This window comes from Scomber scombrus, chromosome 14, assembly GCF_963691925.1.
Source record: "Scomber scombrus chromosome 14, fScoSco1.1, whole genome shotgun sequence".
NCBI classification, from domain to species: Eukaryota; Metazoa; Chordata; class Actinopteri; order Scombriformes; family Scombridae; genus Scomber; species Scomber scombrus.
Genome location: NC_084983.1, coordinates 1,448,456 through 1,463,884, shown reverse-complemented (window position 1 = coordinate 1,463,884; position 15,429 = coordinate 1,448,456). Strand labels below are relative to the sequence as shown.

General features: G+C 40.1%; 1 protein-coding gene across 5 annotated transcripts in view; it reads right to left on the bottom strand.

Annotated features, from left to right (window-relative positions):
• Window positions 1–1,302: 1,302 nt before the first annotated feature.
• picalma (phosphatidylinositol binding clathrin assembly protein a) overlaps window positions 1,303–15,429 on the bottom strand; it is a 38,863-nt gene continuing 24,736 nt past the window's right edge. For 2 of the 5 annotated variants that reach the window (XM_062433840.1, XM_062433842.1), the window contains exons 14-21: window positions 14,767–14,847; window positions 13,098–13,208; window positions 11,264–11,362; window positions 11,069–11,099; window positions 10,885–10,984; window positions 5,157–5,216; window positions 4,532–4,633; window positions 1,303–2,777 (exon numbers count right to left, since the gene is read on the bottom strand). In XM_062433840.1, coding sequence (XP_062289824.1) covers window positions 2,760–2,777; window positions 4,532–4,633; window positions 5,157–5,216; window positions 10,885–10,984; window positions 11,069–11,099; window positions 11,264–11,362; window positions 13,098–13,208; window positions 14,767–14,847 — 602 coding nt within the window. In that variant the 3' untranslated portion in view covers window positions 1,303–2,759. Of the gene's footprint in view, window positions 2,778–3,469; window positions 3,563–4,531; window positions 4,634–5,156; window positions 5,217–10,884; window positions 10,985–11,068; window positions 11,100–11,263; window positions 11,393–13,097; window positions 13,209–14,766; window positions 14,848–15,286; window positions 15,371–15,429 lie in introns of those variants that run through there. The other 3 variants (XM_062433844.1, XM_062433841.1, XM_062433843.1) reach the window with 3 other exon arrangements.

Here is a 15,429-nt window from a genome sequence, read left to right as displayed (position 1 = left end):
TCTGTGAAAAAAACAACCATCAAGATGATGTCATAGTGATGTCATCAGCATGATCTCAGCTCAGGCTTGCAGAGTAGAAACTCAGAACGGTAAGTCTGTTACAAACTGGGGGGGTGAAGTTTGAAAGACATTCATTAGGCAGAGAGAGTATACTGAAAAACCTGTGATTAGCTGCATTATGGGAACTGATCCAGCATTTCTGGAGCTTGGCCCACAGTGGGGAATAAAAGTCTGCTTCTCTTTTGACTACAGCTTTTACTGTGCCTCTAGCTTTATAGAACTGCAATACTAAATCACTGCAATAGCCCTTTAAGAGACACATTATCAAGGTCATATTATATTACAGTGTGTATGGTAATGTAGTGCTAAGTAAAAGTTAGACACAGAAGTTGAATGATTGTCTCCAAATAAAGATCTGACGCTCTTAACATGTATCAGTTATGTCACTATAGCAGAGACTAGGATTGGCAGTCTACATTCCTATTTATATATAGATTCAATCAACACTATGACCTGCAGGGTGATTCATATTAGTTTCCATCAACCACCTGCTGGCTTTACTCCACCACCACCACTTCCTGGATCTCTTAGGATCCTGTCCTATCTCCTCAGATAAGAGGCCTGCACCTACAGAGTGACTCCTGGAAATCAGATCTTAGTTGATCTCCAGTGGTGGAACTTCTCACCTCGCTGCAGTGATATACAAATGTACTCCAGGACCCCATGACATCACTGTTGGCTGTGGTTACCGGTGCAGCAGACTGTAAAAAACTGCTGCTTTTCAGTATGGGGCCATTAAAGGATGGGTTCGCAATTGTTTAAGTGTGGCTTAAAATAACAGTCAGGTGGAGGTTTTTCCTCTCTGTAATCATTCCTCCTGTTCATACTGACTATTAAAAGATCTCCTTCTAATGTGCTTTCGATGGAAGTGATGGAGGACTAAATGTCCAAACAGTCATTTAAAAGTAGATGATCAGCTTCTATTGAGCTTCATCAGTGTGAGTTAGTCATATCAAGTGATATCTGACACATTTACAGTCTTTTTAGCATCAAATTCCCTCTTAGTGTTTCCCTGTTGAGCTGTGGTGGAAGTATAGTAACAAAAAGACTTTGCTACTAAAAACACTAACGTTGAAACATAGAAGATGAAGAGGAAAACAGGATTTAATGTTCATTTGGGCTCCTGACATCACATCTTTAATACAGATGTTAAACATGAGTCTTTTTCTCTCTCATTAATAACACACCCACTAACACAAAATGAAAGAACATGTGCTTTTGATGAATAAATACAGAGTCAGGTAACTGTGGAAGCTTGCACTTTATTGGAAAAAATCAAACAAACAAAAATATAATCTGCAGGGACAATGCAGCAAATATGCTCAGTTAATGGATTATGGGCCACTTTCATGTTCAGGTCATCTTTCATACCTGCATCCATCCATTCCTGTGACTGGCAGGATCAGTTTTATATACACAAAGCACCGATCAACAGCGCTCTATTCTCCTGCACAACTGGACCTCTCTGCTCCTGACCCAAACCTACACCTGATGCCTCACCGTGCCCCCCGCCCACCCCCACCGTCCTAAACGCTCCAGTGCTCACCTATGGAAACATGATCTGAGCATGAAAGAGACCCTGCACATTCAGGTTGGAAAAAGGGGGGCAGCCAGGGGCTTTGTTAAATGTAAGAATAAACGGCATGCCAAAAAGCATCAAAAGCATAAATGCGGATTCCTTTCCAATGCGATGCTGCCTCGATCACAAAATGTAGTGCTTTTGCTGATGTGAAAAATGTTCCCTTGCCAAATTCATAGAAATCGACCCCACTGAATTGACAGCGTTAATGAATTTTGACGTCCACACACACACACACACACACACACACCCTTAGTGTGACCTCTTGAGCCACAGAGAACTGTACAAGGCATCATGCGAGTACAGAGAATATTTTAGTGCCCCAACAGCAAAATGTGTCATCTCTTTAAACTTTATATTAACTTTTTTCTTTTTAAAAATCATCTCAATCACTCAAAATCCAATTCTACAATCAATCATACCTATGTATAAACCTGAAGACCTCCTGCAAGGAGAAGGTCAATGACTAGTTACATTTCCTTTTTTTCTTTTTAAATGTCATCCTCTCTTTAAGGTAATCATAAATAAATACAAACAATACACAAGGAATGTCTACTGCAAACAATACATAAAAAAAGAAAGAAAAAACAAATGTGTGGTATAAACAGTTGGAGTTTGAAATCTGTGAGGATGTTTAAAGAAGGTAATCATGATTGATAATCAAAAGAAGTGACTCCCACCTGGAAAAAGAGGAGCGAAAAAAAAAGAAAAAAAGACAACTCAAGCAGTGTGTATGTGAGACAACAACCCAACTTGTTTTGTTTTTTTCCCCCCCAGGTTCATGAACAGTGATGTGAAAAAAAGCTGTTCTGGTTATCTCTTAGTCCAGGATACAGAGGGGGCTGAGTGATCCCTGTCCACATGGTTTTAGAATGGCAGCACGTACTCTTCTTCTCCTTCCATGACTTAGACATGACTAGATGGGCACAATGTCCACTGTGATGCCTCTCTGAGATGGCCAGAGCCGCTCCGAGTCACCGTGATTTTATTCAACAAGTCTTTATTTGGGCCGTTCGTTCTCAGAGAGAGGTGAGTTCATTAGAGGCAAACTACAGGTTTGCTTGGATAGTTGACTTTGTCGTGGATCATCTTCAGACGGGAAACGGCGCTCCCCCTCAGATTACATGAACTGCATCTGCTAAAATAAACAACAGCACAGTCAACACACAGGAACAAGCTGTAGATGTAGTATTGTAACTCCAGTATCTAGACTTCTGAAGCATCTCTATGTACATTAATACACTCACAACAAGGCAAAATAAGGAGGTGTGTGAAGCTGGCATTGCACAATAAGAGCTGAGGTCCTATTCACAAGAGACTAGTGTCACTGTTCATTTATTCTGTGATCTCACTGATGAGTCACATCAACACCTGCCTTCTTTGTTTCAGATAATGAATCAGACATTCAGATTTGGTCCAGTTTCTGTGTATCACTTTCAACAAGGTGTGTAACAGCTACTTTGACCTCCATGAGTCCAGGAACAATATTGAGGTCTGTGTGAAACTACAAGTGTAATTCTCAGTGACCATAGTCCTGTGCAAATAGAGCTTTAGTCTCCTGCAGAGCAAAGAAACCTCCACTTAATCAATCCTCATTCAACAAGAGACAAGGCGTGTGTGCAGAGTGCAAAGTGTGCAAAGCAGCCAGCTGGGGAGTGGAGCGCAGCAGCATCTCACAGGGGACTGTTGTGACTGGCACCAAAATCAGCCATTTAACAGCCAACTGCGCTCAAACAAAGAAGAGTTCAACATGCAGTCTGTTCACTCAATCAGGATCCTGAGTTGCATGTAGCACACACACACAGAAGACGAGCGGTACCTAAAGATGCTTTATAAGAAATTCTGCAGAAAGAGCTGTGCAAAGGGGTCCTTCCCTGGTGCTCTGAGGGGGCTGAGACTGGAGGGACTAGAAGTTGTGGGGGACTGAGTCACACAGGATGAAAAACAGACCAGGAGAGAAATAGAAAGCCAAAGATAAGAAATGAAAAAAATGTTCAGTAATGCACATAATGATATGTCAGAGAACAGCTGCAGACCTTCTATTAGGTCATGATACACAGTGACAGAGAGCTGGAAGCAGATTTAGCAACCTTCATCCAAAAGATGGATGGATTCATAGATGATCAAAAAGACTTAGACTACATTATGGAGTCTATATACAAAGACTGGAAATACTAATTTACAGTGTAACAGCAGCAAGTGAATAGTAAAAAGTAATCAATACAAACACATGAACATATTAATATGTATTGATGTATTTTAGGAATGATTTTAAGGATTCTATGTATCTTATGTCATTTCTGTCTGCTGTGTGTCTGTTATTGGTGAACCAAAGATCATTTCCCACCATGGCAGACAATAAAGTTCTATTCTACTCTATTCTAAAAATAGAAAGATCAATAAAAAAAGAAGAAATAACAATAAATAAAACGTACACAAATCAATAAAAACAATAGTAATAAAAAATATAGTTAAAACAATTATAACATTATGACCAAGAGTAATATTGGTGTGGACAGAATGATAATATATCTGAGTCTGATACTGTACAGATTTTAACGTGAAAAGAAATATATTGCACAATTGAACTATAAGTAATAATACACCTGAAATACTGATATTGCACAGTAGTGTACATTAAAAAGTGCAGTAATAGTTTTTAGCTGCTTCCAGAGTCAGATGAAAGTTATCACTACCACAAATACATGATCAACCTGTGGAGAGAAACTTCTGGAAACCAGCAGCCAGTAAAACCAGTTAGAAAGTACTGGACACACATTTCCTGACTGAGTTGTAGAAGAACTGAACACACAGTCTATCTGCTTGAGGCTGGCAGGTTATTACACTCAAAGATAGAAGGAGTGGGATGCTGTAGATGTAGACTTCCGTTACCTGTGCGCCTGGATTGGGACCGAAGGGGTTTGGTGGTCTCATCACCGGCTGGGTGTACATCATGGTGGGCTGTGTCATCATCACAGAGCCCATGTTAGGGGGCTGATGGGAGAGAAAAAACAGCAGGCGACAGATGAATAATAATGCCTAGAATATCATAATGAAGTTCTGGGGTTAGTTATCCAAAAAAATTCGTGTGATGTTCAGTTTCCAGCACATTTCCATGTGCTCTATAAAGAAGTCTGAAACCAGCCTGTCCAATGAGAGAAGTGTGAAACCACTGAGCTTTGTCACTTGTCACCCAAATATGAGAACGCTGCTGTCACCTTCAAAGGACTCAATTGAGCTGGTTAGAGTGGGTGTAGAAAAGAAACCAGGACTTCCACTTCTCAGAACAGACTCAGCTTCTATCTGAGAAACTCATGTATTTACTCAAATAATCATCACTGAACACATGAAAATCAAAACCATCACTTTTACATTGCGTTACATATGTAGTGCTGTGTGTGCGTTACTGCACACTCAAGTCAAGACCCTAACCCTAACCCCCCCCCCCTTGCATGCACAGTGAGTGTGTGACAGGAAGTGAAACCCTGCTGGAGAAGACAGTTCCCAGCTGACTTACCATTCCATATGCCATCATGCCTGTTGGTGTGGTTGCAGGGAAGGCCATGACAGATGGTGCCTGAGGTGACACAAAAAAAACAACAACAAGATGATCACTTTTACAGAATGAGGGCACAGAATTCCCCAACTCACACTCCACACTTTATTCACTTCATCAAACTTGTAGTTAGACTCCAGTATTTAATTACAAGAAAGCACAAGAAAAGAATTCAGTTGACACCAATTTCAATTAATCTAACATTCAATTCAAAACAGGTGCTTTAGCAGCAGAATGTCTTCCGTTAAAGAGAGCAGTCACATGATGAAGCTGACCTTGTTCTGACTTGCTAAGCTTGTCGGTGCTTTTTTTCTCTGCTTCATTCAAACTTCTGCGTGCTGTGTGTCTGCACAGTTTTCAGAGTAAATCAAGAATGCAGCCTGAATGGAAGTGTGAAGATTGCAAGATACTGCAGACTGTAGCAGTCAGACAATATGAAGATATGTGTAGGTTACCAACAGCTCATATTCATTGTGGAAGATGGAAAGAGGCTGAAAAAACAGCATTTAAGGCCTCAACCTGCCACAAACAATCACATAGTATCTAAGAAATGTGATTGTTTGCTTTAAGAATCATGCCAATAACAGATAGAGGTAAAGGAAAGCAGAGAAGAATGTGTGGAGTCCTTGAAGTAGAAGTTGGTTACTGGCAGGTGCAGAGCTCCTTGTGGAAAGAGATTAGAGAGAGTCTGTTTCTCTGAGCACTCCTTGCTCCTCCAACAGCCCCTGCAGTGATAACAAACCCAGATTTGTCTAATGCCCAGCCCTCTCGGGAAGGATACGTTTCATTAACTATTCAGCGGTTGGCCGGGGAGGCGCAAGTGAGTCAGACGTGACGCTGCTGCCAAAATTGCTTCTTTCAACACAGACTGTGCTTGTTTCATTGCGGGCTAGATGGCTCCTTCAGAGTTCCTCCTCACTGACAATGTTTGGTTTGTTTCAGGGACGCCTCACTCATCGCCTCTTAGATCGTCAATAATGACATGATAAGGCTTGTTTTTTAGCATCATGTTAGGGATTATCCTTTAATAAGGAGCTCTGACTGATGACAGCTGTGTGAAGCTTCTTGGTGTCTTCTTGGCTTTCAACATGATCACAAGCACTGAGTGTATACTAAGAGCTAATACTGTTGAGAATAGTCAGAGGCTGGATTTCAACATTTTTATAAAAGTCAGACCATGGACTGAATACTTGAAACCAAAACATTGAATCCCAAAATCATGAAAACACAAAGCAGATGGATGGAATGTACAGAGAATAACATGAGAGCCTTCTTATTTCTCCCTTAAAACTAATCCAAACTACTTACTGAAGTCACTTCTTTTCTTATTAAAGGAGCTTGTTCAGTGACTGCACTGGATTTTAACTTGCACTCTATTAGGCCATGTGTTTTTATAAAAGAATTTTAGTAACCCATCTCCTTCACATAGAGTTGATCAGGTTGTTGATTGTGGCCTGTGGAATGTTGGTCCACTCCTCTTCAATGGCTGTGAGAAGTTGCTGGATATTGTTAACTGGCCACAATCAACAACCTGATCAACTCTACGCGAAGGAGATGGGTTAGCAGGCCCCCCCCAGACCCCCTCAATAAAGCAAAACTGCACATTTCAGAGTGGTCTTTTATTGTGGCCAGCCTAAGGCTCACCTGTGCAATATTCATGCTGTCTAATCAGCATCTTGATATGCCACACCTGTGAGGTAGGGATGGATTATCTGGGCAGAGGAGAAGTGCTCACTAACACACATTCAGACAGATTTGTGAACAATATTTGAGAGAAATAGGTCTTTTGTGTATGTAGAAAATGTTTTAGATGTTTGAGTTCAGCTCATGAAAAATGGGAGCAAAAACAAAAGTGTTGCGTTTATATTTTTGTTCAGTGTATCTATCTATCTATCTATCTATCTATCTGCTTTTCATCCAGTGGTTTCCCACTCTGTATGCAGTAAGTGCAAGCCAGTTGTGTTTTTCCATCCTATTGTACAAATAAGTGCATGTACAGTAATAAGTTCAGTGTAGAATCGTCTCTGATCGCTAATGTAATTTAGACCAAACATTATCAGGGGATCATTTCATTTCATATCATATTTATTGTATATCAATCTATCTATCTGTCAGACTAGTTATAATAATAATAATAATAATAATGATAATAATAATAATAATAATAATAGGCATTTTAATACTAGAACCCAACATGGCTAAATCAGATAATTCATGATCTTCTGAACATGGCCATGTTGTTACAGAGAAAGCTTCTCATTGGTTGATAAAGGTTTTATTAAAGTCCTTTTCTTCATACTCCTCCATTAACTATCCTGGTTGAATCATGTGACTGCACTCTGGATGACTGACAACAACAACAGCGACTACAGGAAATCTACTGTATGAGTCTATGAGAATGCAATGGTAAGAAAAACAATACAATGACAGAGCTTAAAGTTCTACTGGCAGCAGGTTTCAGCTTGGTATAACTTGTGGGAGATAATCAGTTTTTTCCAGTTTGTTCCCAACTCCAATGATGAATATGTTGATGTCATTGTTCTGACTGATTCTCTAATAATTCAAAAATATTGACTACAACAATGAAGACGAAGCAGGAAACTGAACATTTCACTGTAATAAAAGCTCTCAGTCTGCAGTCTTGTAATAGTAAGAGAAGTTCAGACACCACAACTGTCCTCTCTGCAGCTGTTCAATAGGACATAGTAGACAGACACGAGAGCTTGTGACTGGTAGGACACCAGTTAAAGAGAGTAAAGGACACTCAGGAGACACCGTAAATACACACTTGAGGAGAAAGTGACAGGCATCCAGGAAAGCCTTCAGTCAGTACCTAACAGTGGTGAGTCAGCCAGAACAGAGCTGGCAGGGAAAGCTTAATTGGACATTTCTTGGCAGACAGAAAACAGACTCATTTTTAAATAACAGTAACTTGATATTAGTTAAAAAGCTGTAATGAAGTAGCTCCACACAAGCCTACACTGAGCCTCTGTGCCTGTGTCTATGTAGTCCACACAGGAGCAGGGTGCAGAGGATGGACTGAGCCCAGGCTGCTGCATGCTGTGGCTGCAGTAGTTAAAGAGGCCTGACAGTGCGCTTGTGTGACTGTTAGCTGTGGCACGGATTCTGGACAGAGTGCTGCAGAGTTAATATGAACCAGTGCATGCCATGTGTTGGTCAGAGAGCAGGGAGATATTAAACCAGATGTACAGTAGGGATGGACTTACGTATTGTGGAAAAAGCATGCCGTTCTGTATGTGTGGCCCCCGGAGAACAATTACACATTGCAACAGACACAGACATTAAAAGAATCACTTGGAGCAAACAGACACTGTTATGTTAACATTAACAGACAAGACATAAGAAACAAAGTATACTACTAAGCTTTAAGATCCCTCCACACATATTGAATATATATTCAAATACTAAATAACAAATATTTGTCATTTCAAAACTTTACGTTTTTTTCTTTACTGACAAGTTTCAACATCACACTTGTGTTAGTTGCATATTGGACCATGACTGGCTCCATACTAGTTGTGATGTCACAAATCAGACGTTCATATCTTGAGCTCAGATTTTAAATGGAGCACAGAGACAAACACACTGTGAATGGAGGACTTGAAGTCATTATCAGTTAGCTTTCCCAACATCATATTTTATAACCACCTGGGCATGAAAAAATATTACAAGTAAATCAACTGCTTTTACTGCCAGTCTTTATATTCTCTCTTGCTGCATCAGCTCGTCAGGTTTATCTAGAAATCAAAGGCTGAATGATAGAACTTAAAATCTCTATGACTGACACCTATTCATGAAATAACAGCTACTTTCTGATGCATAAAAAAGTGAATGTTTGGCTGAAGCAAAATCAGAGATGTGAGCATTTTTAAAAGGTAGGGTTGGTAATCCTGTTCAGAAGCACTTGTTGTTATACTGGGTGAAATGGTACTTCTATTATCAGAGGTATCAATACATTATGACTTTAGAAAAAGGAACGGAAAAAAATCAGACCTCTGTGACAGCCACAGGACTGATAAAACTCTGACCAATCCATGCTCTTCGCACCGAAAAGCAAAAACCAATCAGGTGCCTTCATGTCTAGTTATGCATCCCTCTCTCCCTGCCTACTTCGCGCGTGCACAGTCTTCACCTGTCGCTGTTGCCGGTTTGTGGGGGCGTGGCTTGGACGGACTCACTGACGGGAGGGGGAGCAGCAGGGTGGAACTTAGAGGAGGCAGGAGGAGGTGATATTTTCAAATCTTGCTAGCTCTCTTGCTAGCTTTCCAACATTACCAACCCTACCTTTAATTCATTATTTTATAATGTACTAAGACTATGGGCCTGATTTACTAAAGGTCTGTGTGTGTAGAAACGTGTGCAAACTTGACATCACCCGCAAAAAATGTGCAAGCTGATCTACTAACGCAGTGCACTGAGGTTTGCATCTTACATCAGTGTAAGATAATACACTCTGTCCATTCAGTAGTTTACCATAATGAATATGTAATATGAGACGTTTTAACCCCAGTGTGAAAAATACAGGGAGGAGAAAATGTAAATATGTTATTTAGCACACACATTGTGATTTACCAAACCTGAAGGTATTATTTCTGAAGCTAACTGTCTATAAATAAAACCTTTGAAGGACAGGTATTAACCTGCTGCACTGTGCTCAGATGACTTCTGTTACTGTAGAGAGGAGGAGACGGAGGCACAATGACAGAATACACACAGGACACAGTTTTTACACCTGTGTTAATATGTTGGAGTGGAATATTTGTGGTTTTACTAACAGCATTGACTTCATCACTAATACTCTCCCATATGTTGGTTTTTCTGGTAATATTAGTTTTTGTTATAACTCAATATATTAGTTAACCTCTTCCACTAGAACCTGATCACATTTCATTCCAAACTCTCCATAAAGACACAAAACCCTCATTTAAATACTGCTGTCTGCACCTGTTGCACCTGTTTTCATTTACACACTTATTCTTAGTAGATCACCTGCAAAACGCACACAAACGAGACACGCAATCTATTGCACTGTGCACGCAATTTAGTACCCACTATTTGGGGTCTTAGTAAATCAGGCCCATAGTGTTTTAATCATATTTAAGATGGTTTAAATATTTTCTTTTTTATCATTATTGGTTTTGTATATACTATTGATATCTGTCTTTTAAAAGCCTAAGTAGAGACAGGAGATGGGAAATAGCAATAGCTATAATCTCTATATGTAGAACATCAGGTACTGCAGCTCATTTGGAAAAAGCTCAAGTTGTACTATGTTCATCTGCATTGTCCCAAACAAATAAACTAAATAAATAACAATAAATCTGTGTACGTGTTTCCATTATCATACTGGTTTGTGTCTGATATGTTTGGCCTGTTTAGTTACAGCAGAATCTGTTAAAAAGAACTGGGCTGTTGTCTAATTTGGTTGGTTTAACTTTTGCTTAGAGGCCACTACATATTTTTATGTTGTAATTATTGTCATTTTATAGACATTTATTGACAACTGTGATACAAACACATTTAGCAACGAGCTCCCATATTCTAAGGACATATAAGAATATTAAAGAGAATCAATGCTTTCTGGCTGTCATCACTAGTTGGGGGGGGGGGGGGGGGGGGGGGGGGGGGGGTGGGGGTGGGGGTGGGGGGGTTAGCCGATGGGTCGTACCATGGTGGCAGGGTTCCAGGTGGTGGAGGGAGTGGTCTTGGCTTGCCAGTTGTTCCCACCTGTCAGCTTCTTCTCACCTGGCTGACTCCAGTGAATATCACTGCAGAGATGAAGTCAACATGTCAGCTGAGTTTAGTATGCAGTATCAGAGACATTCAGTTAAATATTAGCTGAGGGCACTTACTTCTTTGCTGTGCCATTGCCAATCCCCAGATCTAGAATGAACAGAAGCAAGGTAAGGAATGCATCTCAGATTTTACACTTTTTCTTTACTGCTACTGTTTGGCAAAAATATCAGCTTATATAATAATCTGCTTAGAAAACAATGAGTTCTCTTTATGACGTGTTTTATGGTTACAGTATCTTTAATTCCACTTACTGCCCACAAGATTGGCCAGTGAGGAGTCCAGGTCGGTGGACACCAGCTTGTGAGACTGTTGGCCGTTGGGGGTCATGCTCTGATTGGGTGAGGATGCCACTGTAGGTTTGAGGATGTCACCTAAAACATCTTAAACAAAGGGGGCAGGACAAAGGGACAGGGAGTGGAGGGAAGGGGGTTGAGGGTGAGAGGTTTGGGGGTTGGGGGGGGGGGTCCAAGAATAGGTGAAGACACAATATACAACACAAGACAACAAAAATCCACACACGTAGACAAACACATAACAGTATAAACAACACAAACACACACACACAGACAGACAGAGAGAAGATGTTCAGCGTGGATGAAGCAGGAAGCAGCGCTAACAACAAAAAAAAACGTATCGAGCCAAGACTGTGTGAGAGGAATGTGTGTCGAGTCAACTCACCCAGTCATGCATATGCCATGCAAAAAGCCAAGACCCCCCCGGGAGTGTGTTTAATCCCAGGAAGAGGGAGGAGAGGAAAAAAAAAAAAAAAAAAGGTTATGAGATCGTGAGCAGCCTAGAACCCAGTGAGGGTGAACAGACAGTCAGTGTGTTAGAGCTTCAACTTAAACATTTATTCTTACCCCATTAATTATGATATGTTGGTATAATTATCAACTAATAAACTAATGAGGCCATGTGTGAAATAATTGTTAACCTCAATCACATCCAGTGGCACTGTTAGTGACAGTGTTTATCAAAGTTTTAATTTAGCATTAATCACAATTTCTTATGATTTTCTCTTAAATCTGTCTCATTTGCACATATGTTAATGTATCCAGTAATGGGCTCATTTGTTAGTACTTAACCTGTAACTATAACACAATTGATACTATCTGCAAAACCTACAACTTATTTAAATCATAGGTTTAAAAAACCCCAACTTAAGTACATAATAATATTTTTCAGTGTAAAGATCTCTGTGACAATAAATCATCTTTATTTAAGACCTTCCCGGCTGAAGTGATTTCCACAGCCACAGCAAATACACACACACACACACACACACACACACAATGTCATCTTCTGCACCTGTGCATGCTAAAAATAAACATTCTGATGAGATGGCAGAAGCACGACACATGAGTAGATATCCAAAGATAAGAAACACCGACGGCAGCTTTTCCCGATGTGCTTGGCAGGATGTTTCTCTGACCTCTGTCACCAGCTTCTGTTTGTTCACTGAGCACAGTCTCAAATATACTTCAATGTTTGAGAAAATCTCTTTTTTTTTTACTATTAAGAAAGCTCTCACTAAACTGTTTGTGGGTTTAATCAGACAGGGCTACAATTCTTTCAGTGCACATATTGCACACAGATGCTAACCACAGTTTACAGTGTACTCCACTTTGTACTGAGCACTTCATCAAAAGATTGGCCAATCATGTTATTCATCAGCCAAAATAAGAGTGCATTGTTGGAATTAGGATGGTCTACATAATGGTAATATATTTGAAGTGTGCCAGTAAAAAACTTGTAGCATTTAAAGCTCTGGTACTGTGGTGTGATTGGTTAAGAATGTTTTATTTGTTTGATAAAGAGTCAGTGGCACCAAGAAAACTTTTTTTAAAAGTGCCTTTTGTCATATTTAGGTAAGCAACTTTCATTATCTGCTGAGACATGAACACTCAGTTTTCATAGTCCACATAAAACACACACTGACAAATCAAAGTCCAGCACTGTGTCTACAGCCTCCACATGATCCAATCAACGTGCATATGTGCCCCCCAAACCTTCAGGTGGCAGCAGAGTACACCAGGCCTGCTGACTCCCTAAGGCCAGCAGGAACAGTGAGAGTTCAGCACTTACCTGTGGGATCCAGGTTGTTGGCGTTGGTGTTGTTACCAAATACTGAGTCAAAGTCAACGTTAAGGCTTCGAGCGTTTTGTGGCTGCTGGGGTGTTGGGGAGGCTGTAAACCCTGCACACACAAACACATCATAAACTATCAAGAACCACATCTGATACACATATACCTCTGTTCCTCCAAACAGCAGCACCACCTGTCATGTACTGCTAAACCAGACTTCTACCTTACACACAATGCTGTTATTTTTAATAGAGACGTCACACGGTGAATGCTTTATCATCCATTTCTCCAACTTTTGTATGTCGACCATCGGTCAGCTGATATTATCGGCCGATACTGACCTATCACAGATATATCGGTATCAGTGAATATGTTGCACGATAAGTGTCAAATTTTTATCATTTAAAAAAACTTAACTATAACTATAAACTATAGGCAGCAGTTTATGTAAATGTGACCCTTTTTATTAATTATTATTTGTGTTTATGTATTCAGTCTGTATATACATAAATACACTTTTTTGTAATGATCCCCAAAATGTGGTTTTCAAACATTTGTGACAAAGATATGTAATGGAGGTATTATCAGCCAATTATTATCAATATCGCATTTTTTTCCCTTCCTAATATCGGTATCAGCATCGGTCCCCAAAAATCCAGTATCAGTCGAGCCCTAATGCCTAAGAACACTATTACATCTACAATAATGAGAAACCAGTCACACCATAATGCTTTAGAACTATACTTACCCTTGTAGATACACTTGCTTGTTAAAATGTGTAATATAATGCTGTTGATCACTACGTCCTTTTATTTGTTGTCCATCATTATTTTGTGTTTTTTTGTATGATGTGTTACTTTTTACTTCGAGAGCTATAACCACATGTCCAGCCTGACAGTAGCAAATATACAGTAACCTCTGTCTTTCAAAGGAAAAATCTTTTTCTTGAAGGCAACAAACGCTGGAGGCAGATGATTCACGCCACACACACACGTCTACTGTTCTCTGTGCCAGCTCACACACCGGTGGGGTCTTGTACAGGTTGATGTGTCATATCCTACCAGCATCCACACCCATCAGTTCGCCCACTAGAATAGCACATCCCAGCTACTGTAGCTGACTACTTCTGTCCATGCATGTTACAAATGACGCAGAGCTACACAGCTTCGGACTGTTGCATTTTACATAATAATGATAATAATACTTTAGTGGAGGTTGTAATGCTTGTTTCATATTGACCTTCTATATATTTCTTCTTTAATTAATTGCTCCTTATTTACTGAATTACTTACTACAATATTTGATTTAGTAAAGTTCATATATGTTTGTTTTTAACAGTTTGTTGTGTTGTGTTGGTTGTTTAATTTTTTTTTTAAAGCGGCCTTGGTCTCCTGAGACTACTGTGCATCTGTCTCTTCCATCATGAATGAGTCAGTGTATATTTGTTGAAGGTTGTTGAGTCTACAAGTCTTCCCTCTTTTTGAATCTGAGGAACTCGCTCCAAAACATTTACCATCTGTCTTCTAGATCAATGACACATTTTTCCAATAAAACTCCACCTTGGCTCCTCTAAAGTGAAGAAAAGTACTCCACAAACAAAACAAAAAAACATGAAAACTAAGGAGCGTGAGGTGTGTTTTGGGGTTTTGGGTGGACATGTAACACCTACCTCTGAATAGACCAGCTACAGCAGGGGGCTCAGATTGGAAGAGAGGAGTGGTGGTGTAAGGGCTTGGCCCACAGAAGGAGTCTGACACACAGCAACAGCAGCAGACAGGCAAAGAACCAGATGGAGAGAGAGAGAGAGAGAGAGAGAGAGAGAGAGAGAGAGAGAGAGAAAGAGTAGGGAGGAAGAAGGGAGAAGATTATGAAGATACAGCACCAGAAAAAAAAAAAAACAGAGCAGCGAAAGAAAAGAGCTGGTAGGAGAAGTCAAGCAGCTGTGGACTTTTTAAATAGAGCGGGAAAACAAAGGACAAAAGCGGAGGATGCTGGCACTCATTGCATGACTAACCTATATACAGGGGGAAATTAAAGACAACGCACAGCTAGTGGCTGACCACAAAACAATGCAGGCTCACACCCAGACGCTTATAGGAAGCAAGGAGGGAGGAATGTTGAGCGGGAATTTCACTACAAGACACAGTCAATCCAATTCATCTCACTCTCATGTCAGCAGCCCATAATACCTGTGATAAATGTCTCTATCTGTGCAGCAGCATCCAGATCAGATGCCAATGAGGAACTTGAATCAAAAAATGGATTGTAATGATCTAAAGAAAAAAAAGATGGATATTCATGCAGCAGAGAGTTCTGGCTTTTGAAATTCAAA